We start from the raw sequence: 15,514 nt of genomic DNA, 5'->3' as shown, positions 1-15,514 counted from the left end.
TTATTTTGGATTTCAAACATTTCGGTTGAGCATCACTGAAGAGACATTATTTGTCGAAATGCGCATCTGGTGCATCAAAATTGGTACCGTATAAGTTTTACATTCATAACAATTTCATGAAACTGTTTCTTTAAAAAATATACAAAATGTTTGTGAAAAATAAAGGAAATCTATTGCATAATGGACTTGATAAATAATTCAATGAAAACAGAGTTATTGCCCTTGGATTCAATATTTTGAAACATATGATTGATTTTTCATATATAACTTCGACTTTTGAAATAATTGATGGTTAGGAAGATGTTACCATAACTATTGAAAAAAAAAGAACTCCAACAAAATTTATGACAAATCATTGACTTTACAAAATGTTATGACGTCACAAGAGGGTGGAACTACATTAAAGATATAAATACCTACATGTAATGATATCTGGATATGTGTAAAAAAAATTATTGACATATGTAAATATTTTTAGATTGCGGCGTACATTTTTATAATTATGAAGTGCCCAGACAACAATGAGGTAAGTTTTTGGTTTTCTGTGAACAGACATATGGTATTCAATAAAGTTAATACATTAAATATTACAAGTTATTTATTTAAGAATGATAGAATAATTAACTTGCAATGCTTCACATCAGGGGAAGGGCGATTGAGGTCTTTAAGTCAGTTTGGATTGAGCTAAAAATTTAATGATCAATTAAACTTTTTATGTATTTACTGTTGATCTGCCCATGATTTGGGGTCAAGTCCATAAAGCAAACAAGCATTACTAAAAAAAATGTCATGCAAAGTTGTGACTCTATCAAATCTTACTTAAAATGCAGGAGATATTATAATGCATATATATTTCATAAAGCACTGACTGAAATGACTGACACGTACAATTAGATTGTCAAATTTTCAGGAAAAACAGCTGGGACATACAGAAAAGTTTTACGTAAGTAAAATAAATGCAATATGTACAAAACAGCCAACACAAAATCTAAAAATGTGTATGTGCACAGCAAATTGAATGATAAATACAGTCAAACCTCAAATGTTGAACTTGAAGGGAACAAGAAACAAGAGGCCCAGGGGCCTTATAGGTCACCTGAGTATCATGTAACAACCTTCCAATGTTTGAATTAGGTTTGTGTTTAAATATAAGAATTTTACTTTTGGATGGAAGAAACATTGAATAGCTATGTGGTCAGCCCCGCCTTTGCACCAGAACCCCTGACCCAGGGGTCATAAATTTCAGTTTTGAAAGAAGCATCCTTGATCATCATTATCATACTATTAGTTTGTATACTCAAAACGTATGGATGCCCAGAAAAATTCATTAACATCATCAAAAGTTTTTACAACAACTTTTCATGCAGTGTCATACATAACAACACACTGACAAACTGGTTTAACATAACAAGTGGAGTACGCCAGGGATGCATTATGTCACCTATGCTTTTCTTAATTGCAATCGATTGGGTTATGAGAAGAACTGTTGGGAACAAACGCAGAGGAATTAGATGGACACTGACATCTATGCTAGAAGACATAGATTTTGCTGACGACATCGCATTAATATCATCTACTGCTAACCATCTTCAAAAGAAAACAAACGAATTGAATATAAATGCTAACAAGATCGGCCTTAAAATAAACAAGAAGAAAACAAAGACCATGCAGTTTGTTCCTGCACCACCACAAATAAAATTAGAAAATGAGAACTTGGAAGAAGTAAATGAGTTTACATACCTTGGAAGCACAATTAGCAAAAACAACGCAACAGAAAAAGACATCACCAGCAGATTACAGAAGGCAAAAGCTTCCTTTCACCAACTTAATAAAATATGGAGGACTAGTAACATCAGCGAAAAGACAAAGATCAGACTATACCAGAGCAATGTCCTATCAGTCTTGCTGTATGGTGCAGAATGTTGGAGACTAACGCAAAAAGATAATAAAAGGCTGTCCGGATTCCACACAAAATGTCTAAGGAAAATATGCAAGATCCACTGGCCCAGGAAAATATCAAACAAAGATCTATATAAAAGAACAGGGCAGAAAGATCTAATCACAATGATTAAACAAAGACAGTTTAGATGGATTGGCCATGTCATCAGAAAAGGAAACGAATCCATCACAAAAACAGCACTTAAATGGACTCCAGCAGAAGGAAAGAGAAGCAGAGGAAGACCTAGAGAGACATGGAGAAGGACTATAGAAAGTGATATAAAGAAGATGGGAAAAACCTGGAAGGAAGTAGAAAAGATGGCTATGGATAGAAACAAATGGAGGGATCTGGTATCAGCCTTATGTGCCACCAGGCACGAAGAGGATAGATAGATAGAGATAGACAGATAGTTTGTTTACTTAATACCCAGCAGCAGATGAGACGATTTTCAAAGAAATAAAATGCATTTTCACTATATGATCAATAGGGCCCCACCCTAATACCAGAACCCCTGACCCAGGGGCCATGAATTTCATAATTTTGAAAGAGGCATCCTTGCTCATCATAACCATGCTATTGGTTTGTCTACTTAATACCCAAGGACAGAGAAGAAGATTTTCAAAGAAATAATGCATTTTCACTTTATGACTTATAGAGCCCCACCCTAGCACCAGAACCCCTGCCCCAGGGGCCATGAATTTCACAATTTTGGTAGAGGGCTCAACGCTCATTATAATTATGCCCACAGTTTGGCTTCTTGATGTCCAGGAGTAAAGAAGAAGATTTTTTAAAATTACACTCATTTTGATGGTTTTTGTCCCACCCCTCAGGCCCCAGGGGGGCAGGGACCACGAATTTCACAATTTTTGTCCCCCTCCACCCACAGATGCTATATGCCAAAATTGGTTGAAATTGGTTCAGGGGTTTCAGAGAAGAAGCTGAAAATGTTCAAATGTTAACGCACGACGACGGACAAAAACAGATAGCAATAGGTCACCTGAATGAATTCAGGTGACCTAAAAACTTTGAAATATTCGAGGAATCTATATATTGAGTAAAACTGTTGGTTGGGACTTTCGAACCACTTCGACATATCCTTGACATTCAAGAAGTCAGGGGTTTGAAATACCGAAGTTCATGACAACTGTATTTATTGTTCCTAGCTTACTACCTGTCCTATTCATCCACTGAGCTGATCCCAAATTGATAATTATTTTCAAAAGAACACGGGTCAATTAATAATGATAAGCATGCAGTGGAAAAAATCAATTCGTAAACGATAAGATTCCAGGTCTGGTCCATTACATTTCTCCCTTCCGATTGCACATGTAAAACAAGTGAACAGGCCTCAAGTTAGAAATGAACACAATAACTATATAGTGCTGTGGACATGATGAAGTATAGGAATCTTATTGTTGGTGTTGTAACGTGTAGTAGTCACCCAACCAAGAGCTGGTCCCTAGACCATAAACTGAGAATATAGACTTATTAAAGTCAAAATTTTGATGAGTTACTTCTTTTAAGAATTGCTCTTAAGATTTATCTAGCACAGATGATTAAAAAAATGCAGGTTTAACAAAAATTCAAATGCAAACATTAGGCCGAATAAAATAATACATGTGTGGTTCCGGTTACCCGACCGTCCCTAAAGTTTTTACCCCCTTAGTACCCTAAACTTTTTTTGTAATGACTATTTCCAAAATCAGTTACCGTATTTTGCTGAATGCAATGCACACTTTTTTCAAGATTTTCTTATTTGTTTATGAAAATTATTTCAAAAGTTAGCTGGATTTGAAATTTAGAATTAAGAATATTCTCAGTTTATGGTCTGATCATGCTCGCCGTTGCTTAACTTGCATTATCAAGATAGAGACTCTACCACATCATTAGAAAAGCTAGATCATTAGCGAGGCAGTATAAGTTTCCTCTTTTGCTGTCCGCTACACTTCCCCTGGCTCGCTCAGGATAGCTTCGTCCCGAAGCTTAGCACGAGTCCTCTCTGAGTGTTTAGCACCTGCTCAGCAACGACACCCACCATTCCCGACGACAACCAGCGCTGTCCCTGGGCCGGACAAAACCATGTTCGTACCCAGAGCTCCGACGAGACTCTACCTAAAGCAGGCCCACAAAACATCAGAGTGATCACGAGAGAGACTCTACCACATCACTAGAAAAGCTAGCTCAAGTAGCAACGCAGTATAGGTTCCCTCTCATACTGTCATTGGTCATTTTAGTGCTCTATATAATTTTTGCATTTGACCTTGCATCCACTTTAAGGATCAGATATTGTTGTAATCTAATATATATTGCTTTCTATATACTTTGAACTTGAAAAGACAGCTAAATTCATTAAAGCATATGATGTCTTCCAAATATTGAGTGAAATTAGTTTATGCAACTGATTCATTCTATCAAGATATAAAGCATTTTTCCTGATTCAGTTTAGCAGCTGTTTAGTGAAATGTGCCCGACGCTGCACTGAACTTTCCAAAGGAGGGAAGTGACTCGTATTTGGGCCCCTCCAGGTTAATATCAAGTTCACATCAAAACTCAAATCGCACTCGCGGTACTCGGTCAATTCAGGTCAAGTGTTAATGGGATCAGACAGTAAGCTAGAATTATAACACAGTCACTTACAACTTCTGGTTTTTAATAATGACAATCACAAATATTACCTGCAAGGCCCTCAAGTTTTGTTTGTGTTAAAACGCAGATCTCTGTCTTCCAATCTAGTCTAATGTTTACACTCTCTTCCTAAATTTTCTTAAAATAGAAACAGGAAGTATACGCGCAGGAGAACACGAATATATTGATCGGAATGCTTATTTCCGAAATAACATTGGATAACTGATTTGTGACTGGATCCTGTGGCGGGTTTAAGGAGGGGGGGGGGATCCCCCACTAGTTTTGATAGTACTAGCAATGGAAGAATGAGAAGACTGGAAGGTTGAATTGTAGTTGTGAAACTCCAAATCCCCCTTCCTCCATGATTTAGGATTTTGAAAATCATTGGGTAACAACTTTTTATTTTTGTTTATCAATATTATGAAATGATACCATATGGCAAAGGAATAAGCGTACTCATCTACGATTTTAGAAATCAAAGCCTGGGGGAAAAAAGATAAAGAAGCGAGCACGTGAATTATTGAAGATATTTCATAATATTTTTGAACATGTGTATACATGTATTCAGAAGTATATATTTTCTGTCCTTAATCATTAAAAAATCAATCTAGATTATACAACCCTATTAAAACAAATGATATTTATAAGAAAGCAATACTGCAAAATTATATAAGGAAGTTTCATATCAATTTGATTATCATACATTTACTTTTCTGAGATTTTCAAAGATATTTACCAATAAAGATTTACACCATGCATTTGAAATGATTGCCTGATTCTGATTTAGGAGGGTCATTATATTTGAACAAACACGAATCTGCATTATAAGAACCCTATGCATGTATACACTGGTCACTTAAAAAGTTCACATTTCATCATGATTTATATGGTATTAGAGTGATCGATCTGCCTATTGATTAGAAAAAAAAACTTTACATTTCTGTCAACAATTGAATTGTTTTGATAATTATATCAGGCCATCGTATGATTAAATTACACCAGTGGCGGATTGGGAGAAGGGGGGGGGCTGCCTAAATGTTAAAGTAAATCATGGTTTCTTGTCTAGAAAAATGTAAAGGATAAAAGAAACGATAAATTCTTCCACTCTCGGAGAAATAAATGACAAAATTATCAAAATCTTTTGATTGATTGAATTACTTTTACTGAAAGAACTTACATTTTTTTTCAAAAAACCCTTAGAATTGCGTCATTTTATCAATTTCACCTCATTAAAAATGCCAGAAAATAGTAATAAAATGACTACATAGGAGACATATTTCAAGCCCTAAAAAATCTGTAAAATCCAGGAGTTTCTGGGGGCTTTTCCACCTGGGCCTCCACCAGAACATCGCCCTGGACCCACTGGGGGCCTCAAGGTGGCCCCCAGACGCCCTGCCTCATAAAGTAGCGCCCCCCACCCACCCTAAACGCAATTCTTGGATCATGGTATTTGCATGATTCCCCCCCCCCAAATTCTCTGTGTTTAGAATGACAGTTATTTACGAAAGCCGGATAGGCTCAAACATTTCCTTTGAAATCTTTAAAACAATAGACAAAGAAAGTGAAAGTGGAAAACGACATGTGAATCAGAGCTTTAGCATGTATTATGGAATTGCTTGAAATTTGCAACGTTTTATTTTTTTCATCGATGCTTTTGTTTTGGAGGGGAAATGGACGTGAGTATTCAAAACTAGATTTATCTCTTATCCTGGTAACTAAAACAGCTCGTCGAAGCTTGTTTTTGCTTTAAATGATTTATAGTAAGACAATCTGAATGAGAGGATGCCTTTTATTAAATACATGTATAACAAATGACGAAAAAAGAAGAGTTATATATTAAACATTGTCATCACATCTGAACACACCGAGTGTGCTGCTGATTTCCCCTACCTATCAATAGGATTACATAATACTAATCAACATTACATAATACTGACTAGCCCATACAGAACATTGGGAAGCAAAAAGATGACCAACACATAATTTGTTGTTTCATTTTCGTTGGTAACTGCTGGAATGTCTTTGGTCTTATCAAGTGCATTTTGAAGAAGAACAGTCCTGGTTGTCTTATTAAGGGAACGGTGTCAATTATCATTCAATAAGACGGACACACCGTCTTAATGTGTAACGCTTTTGATGTTATCGCGGTAGACAATGCTTTCTACACCATTCACATTGCATGAAACGTACAATGCATGCACACTGTCGTATTTAAATTGGAATTACTGAACCGGTAGTTGTAGGCCATTCATGTGCATTTAGCGCACCATCAGAATATCACCAACAGTTCCAATACCCTGTCTCAGAATATCGCCAGCTATGAGGTGCCGTTTTAATATTTTTGAGGTATTTCTGATATATGAAAAAAGAATTAAAAAGAATTATTGATATCAATAATTCCAATTCCTGATATCAAACAATAATTCTTGATATAAAAAAATTATTCTTGATATAAAAAAATAATTCTTGATATCAAAAAAATAATGTTGATTTTTTGATATAAAAAAATCGAATTCTTGACATAAAAAAAATGATTTTCTGATATCATGAAATAGAATTTTTGATATAAAAAAAAAAGAACTTGGAATTTTTGATATCAGAAAATCAGATTTTTTATATAAAAAATTCGAATTCTTGATATCAATAAATAACTTGTTTTTCGAATATCAAGAATTTGATTTTTTGATATCAGAAAATCATTTTTTGATATCAGGAATTAGATTTCTTTGATATCAGAAAATCATTTTTTGATATAAAAAAAATGATTTGTATTTTCTGATATGAGAAAATCGATTTTTGATATCAGAAAATAAGACTCATATAAAACTACGATCGACTTAATGAATGCTCCCTGTGATGCAACCTTCAGCTTCCCGCAACAATGACAAACAGTCCCGATACCCTGTCTCCTATAACTAGAGGCACTCACAGTTCTTCAAAGAAAACGCCGGCTACGTCATATCAACATCTTGATTAAACCGTGCTACGTACGCATTTCCTTCCATTCAGGGTACAAGACATTTGGGTATCAACTACTGATAGGAAGTGGTATTAATTCACAGAAAAGAGTGCCATATATATATATATATATATATATATATATATATATATATGTATGTATGCATGTGACTTGCCTAGATGGTCGAGCGGTCTAGCGAGCTGGTTACATGCTGCTAGGAGATTTGGTTCCGCAGGTCGTGAGTTCAACCCCGTGTAGGGGCGGAAGTGGGTATCCAAATAAAGTGAAATTGTCTGTGCTTTATATATATATATATATATACATTATATATATATATCTTTCTAGTACACATTACAGAACAGTACAATAAATCGCTCCTTCTCCAGCAGGAAATATTTCGTTTGATAAAATTTTTGAAGAAGAAACTAGATGAAAACATTCTTTCACTGAAACTATAAGTTTTTTTTACGTACATGGATATGGTCTTGAAAATCTTATAATAGTTACAACAAGTATATGAATGAAATATGTCACACATGTGAAACTATGTAGTACTTAGCGCTTCATGCCAACCATTTTCAGATTGCGGCGTTCATCAGAAACTTGACATTGTGGTAGTATACGATGAATCATTTAGTTCCGGAAGTGTGGGGTTTAATCACCAACGACGATTCATCGTCTCGCTTGCAAATGCCCTTCATTTAAGTTCATCTGACACCAATCTTGCTGGGGTCGGTGTGGATAGCACACCCCAGTATGGTTGGGGGCTTAGGGACTATTTCACGTCCTCCGATATCAGTGCAAAAATGCAGACTATCGTTCCACAGGGTGGAGGGTCAGACATGGCGCCGGGGTGGGATATGGCGTGGTACTCAATTTTATCCAATAACTCTAGGCCAGGATCCGAACGCTGGATATTGGTTCTAACGGACACAACCTATGCCAGCTCTACTTCCGGACTTTTTGCCGCTAAAGCAGCTGGTGTTAAAGTGGGTGTTGTTGCCAGCAGATCCGCCAGTAATTACGTGACATATGCTTCAGATCCCAGATACATCATCGGGGGAGTTCATTGGTCTTTAATCAACAGTTACGTCAGCAATGCCGTTCTATTCTTCTGTCCGTCGTGTAAGTAAAACATTTGTGGAGGGTGTTAGAACCGATGTTTGATTTGTGTATTCGTGTTGTAGAAAGATAGGTCATCTTTGAAGTGTTCTTCTTCTTTAATATGGTTGTGGTTTTTTTTTTTTTTCAAATGTAGATTGTGGACATTTTCAGTTTTTCTACGATATTCCGAATAGTATGTCTATTGTGGCAGACACACATTCAAGTAAGAATATAGTGTTTCATAAATGATTTCAACATCCATGTTTTAATTCAAGCTAGGCACTTTCATTATTGTTTATTATTGTTTATTTTTAAAGGTTGTCGAAGGTATACTTGATTAAAATCAATATAGGATTAAACATTCTTTTTGAAGAATTTACCGATGTGTAAACTCCGGATATTTTACTCACAAACCGAATGAAAGCATTTTTATGTTAAGTTTGTGAATAAATGTCCGGACTTTACACATCGATACATTCTTTAAAAAGAATGTTTGATTATAATTCCAATTCATTCGCTGGATTAACATTTTCAAATTTTTAAATAGTTTTCCCGCACTACATTTATGTTATTTGTTTTCAAACGCGCATGAATACCTCGCGTTTTCGGATTTAATTATTAATGTGTACACTCTCGTTCAGCTTTACTTTTGTTCATTCAAAACAATTGTTATAAATAACATTGGAATTATCAATATGCAGACAATTAGCATGTAAATATGTAAACTTTACACGTATGATGTGCAGTAAGGAGGAATTAATTTACACCTTTGCCTATTCTAATTTACCTGCGTATTTATTTTAGATGTTGGGTACTACCTACACACGTCTGACTTGGCGTACAATATTCACTGTTGTGGAGCCGTGGCTAAGTTGGAATTTAAAGCAGCAACTGCCGGCATGTTTAAGTTTCAGATATGGAGAAAGTACACCTTGTTGTCAGAAACCGAAATATCAACATCGCGTAGGTTGAGTTAAAGTCACTTTGTAAGCCTATTCAAAAGAAAGGCTTATATTAATGTCTAAACATGTGTGTGTGTGTGGGGGGGGGGGGGGGGGTGGGGGGGGGTGTCTTATTTTTATTTCAATGTTTATGTTTTTGTTTTCAATTTTAAAAATATTTCACGAAGCAAACTTTATCTCTTCTAAACAGCCGGGTACCAAGTTTACAACTTCTCACCAAAACTCTTTGTAAATGCTGAGGATGTATTCGGTTGGTATGTAAAGATATCTTTTATTCTCGTTTCGTTATAAAATTGCCTTTGACAAACATATATTTTATTTTGTTCTAACAATATCCTCCAAATTGAACTCTTTTATTCTTACTGTATATATTAAACATTCGAAAATATACACATACTTGTATTTAAAAGGTATGCCCAAGAACGCAATCCTATAGGGGTATCGGTGAATTGTTCAGGAGACTTATGCAACAACAACATTAGACGAGCCATTAACATGGGCTCCATCCCTATTGGGTCCAGCTATGTGTGGAGTCGTAATTCACCTCTGCCTCAAACAGCATTTGCCATAAAGATCACCGTGACAAACAGTATAAATATATGATATACGTTTGGCGGACTGGTCAATGAATTGGAAAACTACCAGCACTTGCACAAAAAATGAGTGTACACGTTTTGGGAAAATTGCAAATTTCGAAACTGGTTTTGGAAAAGAAGCTTGTTTGAAGATTTTGGTGTGACGCACAACAATATTTCACATTAATTTGATTTCACTTTTAAACTGCGACGCTTTACGCCAGCCTGCTTCATGACGCGCGTTAATTAACTTGCGCTTCGTGAAAAGTATGTAGACATGAAGCATTCCTGTTCATACCTCGAGCTCTATTATCAGTATTTTAAGAAATGAAATTTATTTTTGTATGTATATTTACATTTCATTTTTATTTCTGTCGGAATATTTTTAGCCGTTCAGAATAGTCATGCTACATTCATCAAGACCCATATACACATTGTTCACGTTCAATAGGAAATGGCTATATATATCATATCGAAGGTGAAAGCATTGGAAATGTAAATATACTATTATTGTACTAATATGTTATAAATTTATTTTCATTAGTTTTGAATTGAATATATTTTATTTTTATGTGGTCTGCAGGTACGGTTCCTACTTTTATCCAATCATCGCCAGTCTACATACTAGAGACTCTTGATGTCGGGTCTAGAGTGATGGAGTTTTCTTTTACTGATGACATTGGTGACGTCATCACCTATACTGTATCAGAAAACTCATATTTTGACTACAACATTTCATCCGGTACACATATTCTAGATATTACTAATATATTTCTTATGATCATTTCCATGGTCATTTTTGCCGATTTGTCTGATTTGGGAGATATGTTTCCCAACGTTAAATGCAAGAGTGTGCTAACATGCCATTAATTCATACAAGTACTTGCTTTTATATCAAAGGACTGATCACCCTAGGTGCGAAGTTACCCGTCATGAAAACTGAAACCAACTACACCTTTCAAATTGATGGAATAGATTCATGTTTCAATAAAGCTACAGCTATTATCAACATAACCTCATATGGATTGGTGAATTTATTTTCAATTTGCTTCAAATTTCTTGAATACGTGCAAATGAAGTGTTCTTCAAATACCCATGAATCTTTCATTACAAATAACTACATGTAGTTATTTTCTTACTTTGCAAAGCCTCCATCTTTCCAAGATCTTCCCACAATAATAGAGATAAGCCCAGAGACTAGAGCGGACACACCTTTTCTGATTTTTAACGTCACGGACATCTACGCAACATCAATCAACTGTACCATCAAATCAAGTACTCCAGACACCAACATGTTCCAACTCCAGAATTATCAAAACGAGTGTAAGTTAAATTTTCTTCGATTCTTCATGTGTCCCTATGTATCTAAATTCGGCCACTGTAGGAAATTATGTAGATATACACATACATCATTTGTTTACTGGGACTAAATAACATTTATTTATAATAATACTGAAAGCGAAATAATATAATTTCCGAAAGTTTTGGGTTGGATTCAGAAAACTTTCAAGGAGGAATTATGACCCTAAAGGGTGTTTCAAATGCCTCAAAAGAGCGGTCTTGGCCATTTGAATAGTTCCAAAGTTGTTTTGTTGTTGTTCCAGTCTAATGGTTGGGTTCAACCGTTGTAACCGAAGTATATATGCAAAGGAGTTCCATGAATAATATTTGGTTTCTCATTTACAGCAGCTGGTCTTTACCTAAAGCAGAACATCTCATCTCATGATCATATCGATAAAGAATACACCCTAAGCATTTCCTGCAACGGGTCTTCAATTCTTAGAACAAATGTGACTGTAAAGGTTCTTTCTTCATCTGTGGAAGGCGCGGGTATGTATCAAAAGTTATCTACAACGAAAAAAAAATCACATAAAATATTGACAGCTGAAACCCAATGACGGAGGGTTAGTTTCATGTATCAACGACTGAAAGAGATCACTACTATCTAGGTAGGTTTCATGCATCAATCTATTAGACCGTAAACTTCCTATATTTATGTAGCAATACATGCATTCCATTATCCCCTGCATTTGATGTTTATATACCTCAACTGATTCGATACACAAGAGCTTGTTCTGCGTATGATCAGTTTTAAATCGAGGCAGGCTACTGACAAACAAGTTGATGTTACAGGGGTTCCAACAGTCTCGTTTAAAACCAGCATTTCGCAAATTCTATGGTTGTTATAACGATCTAGTTTGCCATTACAACCTATCATTAGGTCAATTGCTGTCTGACGTGTTTCATACCAATTGTTAGACCGTTCTTGGCACACTGATTTTGACTATGGATTACTCCGTTTACCTGATCAAGATATAAGATTCACGGCGGGTGTTACTGGTCGACAGGGGATGATTACTCCTTTTGATCCCACCTTTGGAATATACAGGGTTCCGTGTTTACCCAACTCTTAATTTTGTATTCCTTAAAGGATTTATGAAATTGGTCATTGTTCTTCATCTTCACCTTCTATGACTGATACTTAGAGTTCATTTCATCCGACGACAGATATCTACTGTGATTCGCGACTAGTTGATGTCGACATTATTGCTGACAGTAACTTTTCCATTCAGCAGCTAGTCTAATCTCTTATAAAACGTCCAAAAACAGGTTCGCATCGAAACTTCTCCCAAGGCATAAAGTCCAAACAATTCATTTATTACTTGCAGAAATTTACAAGTTGCGTTGTGCACAAATTAACTCAACCTTTCTCTCCACCGTGGCGAAGTCAAAGCATTATATAGATACAATTGTACTAGACTTCTTGTACTTCCGTCATTTGTATCGATCTTGTTTTTTCAGTGCAATCCTTAAAAATTGAATTGGTGATGGCGGTTATTGTTGCTGTTCTGTTACTGGTGGCTTCTGGCATAGTCGTCTGCTACTGCACAAGGTAATGAACAAAAATGTATTAATTGTAAGTCTATAGAATACCAGCCCAAACCCCAATCTCACAACCTAAAGACAACATGTTTGATTTTCCATGTGTTTTTTTTTTGGGGGGGGGGTCGAAATTGGTCTCGTGGGGATCCGGATTAGAAAAGGTCCTCAGTACCCCTTGCTTGTCTTAAGAGGCGACTAAATGGGGCGGTCCTTCGGATAAGATCGCAAAAACCGAGGTCCCGTGTCGCAGCAGGTGTGTCACAATAAAGATCCCTCCCTGCTCAAAGGCCTTAAGCGCCGACCATAGACCTAAATTTTGCAGTCCTTCACCGGTAATGGTGACGTCTCCATGTGAGAGAAAGATTCTCGAGAGGGACGTTAAACAACATACAATCAATCCATCAATAACCAAAATTAAATGAATAAACTTGATTAAAGACTTTACGTCAGTTTCATGTGCTTTCAGTTTTGTTGTACATCCAAATTCCTGATCACAATGACGACGACTATCATTTGTCCTATGTTGACAATTTCTATAGGGAATCAGCCTGTAATCAGAATCAAAGTTTGTTTAATTTTTCATCTATTCGTTATTATATATATTTTTTTGGTTGTAGAAAAAGGCGAAATCAGGAACAAGTAACTCTATCCCATATATCATTGCGAAATCCTTTAGAGGAAACTACATCGATGATTAATGAAAACGGCAGGGACTGAATCAATTGATACACATACGAGTATTGATATCGCTTTTGATATTAGATGCCTGTTTATCAGAAACATAAAGCGATAATGATGTTGAAAATAACCAATAACTGAAATGTATTTTCCTTATCTCGCATTTGTTTATCATACATGTAGATTTTTTCACAACTCGCTATTAAATCATGTAACTATGAATAAAATAGTTGTAAATCAAGATAGATAAATGTACATTATTTGTTGATGATTTTTAGATAACACTGACTTTATCTATGTTCCATTGTGTATAGATGCTTATGTTGGTTGTAGATTTGTTTCTTTTATAGAATTTTTAAAAGAATATAATTGTACGTATATGCAATAAATAATCACATAATTTCAGTATACTATTATGCAAGTTTTAGTCCTTATTGTTATTTGTATGTTTCAATTAGTGAATAAGCAAATGATGTCAGAAGGGAGGGTTCCGTGACGCTCTATAGGCGTTGGCATGTTAAAGAAACCTCACTGCTACGATCCTAAGCGCTAAACATGGTTTTAAATTTGCGGTACTTCCATTACAACTGGTGACGTCTCAATAATACTGAAAACTTCTCGATGGGATGTAAAACAAACAACCAAACAGCTTCTTTTTAGACATATAAACAGGACTCCTCATGATATTTGATGCTGTTTTAATAGTCAATAATTTTCAAAAGAATGCAATCGTAAATACAATCAAGAAATGATTACATCATTTCAGTAAATTACTACTCGTATGTGAGTTTTATTCCTTAGCTGAATGTATGATTTGATCTGTACTGAGTAAGGAAACGATGCTATTGGAAACAAAATAGTACACATTCAGACACCGTGTTCCTAATGGCGTCTTGTACAAGAGATGAGAATGTGATCGGGCTACGTGAAGATCCGGACGACAGCAGCACGCGTTTTTATGGAGATGCTTGCTATTTATCTAAGAGTGCACCGTTTCTGATGTTATCAACTTAATATTACATTTCCTTGTCAGAGTGATCGGTCACAGTGGTAGAGCGTTCGCTTTGTAACCAGGGGGGGGGGGGGGGCACAGACACTTGTTTCTGTAAATGACTTATGACCTCTGTATACTAATAACAACACAAGGTACCTAGTTTCAAATGACACAGAATGGCACCCCCTGAGAATGTCGGCCTTTTGAGCCTCCAAGGAATATGCGATGCTAATGTATTTACTACCGTTGTATTGTACAATCATTCAGCTTAAAAACCATGTATGACATGACTGCATTCATTGCCTCTTGTCGCCGAAAACTGCAACAAAAAATGGCTTTTCCGTTTTATACCACGAAGTGCTATATGTACTGATACCGCACAGAATGAAAATTGTATATTCGTTGTGTTGAAAAATAAAGTCTCATTGTTTTATTATCATAATAAATTGATACGATGTTTATTACCAAAAAATCTTGAACATACTGCTTTCTTAACAAAATAAAAATTTTGAATTGAAGGCGCTGTACGCTATTTTTAGTTACTCAAAAAACCCAAAGCTGTTCGTACGTTTCGGGATTTTACATGTCATCAGAAGATAGAAGCTAAGACTTCCCGAGTGGAGATTTAAAAATATTTTCGTGTCGGAATCATCTCTGATGAAGATAATAATGAAATTATGACTTACTGTAAATACAACTTCGTTAACTAGTATGAGAAATATTTCTGCCAATTGCATGTTTCAAGCAGATCTATGGAAAGTCAGAGAAAATACAGATAAAAGATTATTTGGAAGC

At 35.6% G+C, this 15,514-nt stretch overlaps 1 protein-coding gene across 1 annotated transcript; it reads left to right on the top strand.

Moving 5' to 3' along the window:
* Positions 1-910: 910 nt before the first annotated feature.
* LOC130053262 (uncharacterized) lies at positions 911-14,146 on the top strand. Its single transcript, XM_056160188.1, has 12 exons — positions 911-943; positions 8,106-8,648; positions 8,782-8,850; positions 9,432-9,590; positions 9,780-9,843; positions 10,000-10,178; positions 10,748-10,906; positions 11,065-11,192; positions 11,313-11,487; positions 11,851-11,994; positions 12,967-13,057; positions 13,665-14,146. Exons 2-12 carry the CDS (start codon positions 8,330-8,332, stop codon positions 13,762-13,764), a joined length of 1,587 nt encoding a protein of 528 aa, XP_056016163.1. The 5' UTR covers positions 911-943; positions 8,106-8,329; the 3' UTR covers positions 13,765-14,146.
* Positions 14,147-15,514: the final 1,368 nt, after the last annotated feature.

This window comes from Ostrea edulis, chromosome 3 (genome assembly GCF_947568905.1).
Source record: "Ostrea edulis chromosome 3, xbOstEdul1.1, whole genome shotgun sequence".
NCBI lineage: Eukaryota > Metazoa > Mollusca > Bivalvia > Ostreida > Ostreidae > Ostrea > Ostrea edulis.
This window is presented reverse-complemented; position numbering and strand designations above follow the sequence as displayed.

Bases quoted from the DNA above. Each gene is read 5' to 3' on its own strand.
- LOC130053262 (XM_056160188.1), top strand. From the start codon at position 8,330: ATGCAGACTATCGTTCCACAGGGTGGAGGGTCAGACATGGCGCCGGGG. The intron at 10,907-11,064 runs GTACACATATTC...TTTATATCAAAG, and splicing joins TGACTACAACATTTCATCCG to GACTGATCACCCTAGGTGCG. The intron at 11,193-11,312 runs GTGAATTTATTT...TACTTTGCAAAG, and splicing joins ACATAACCTCATATGGATTG to CCTCCATCTTTCCAAGATCT.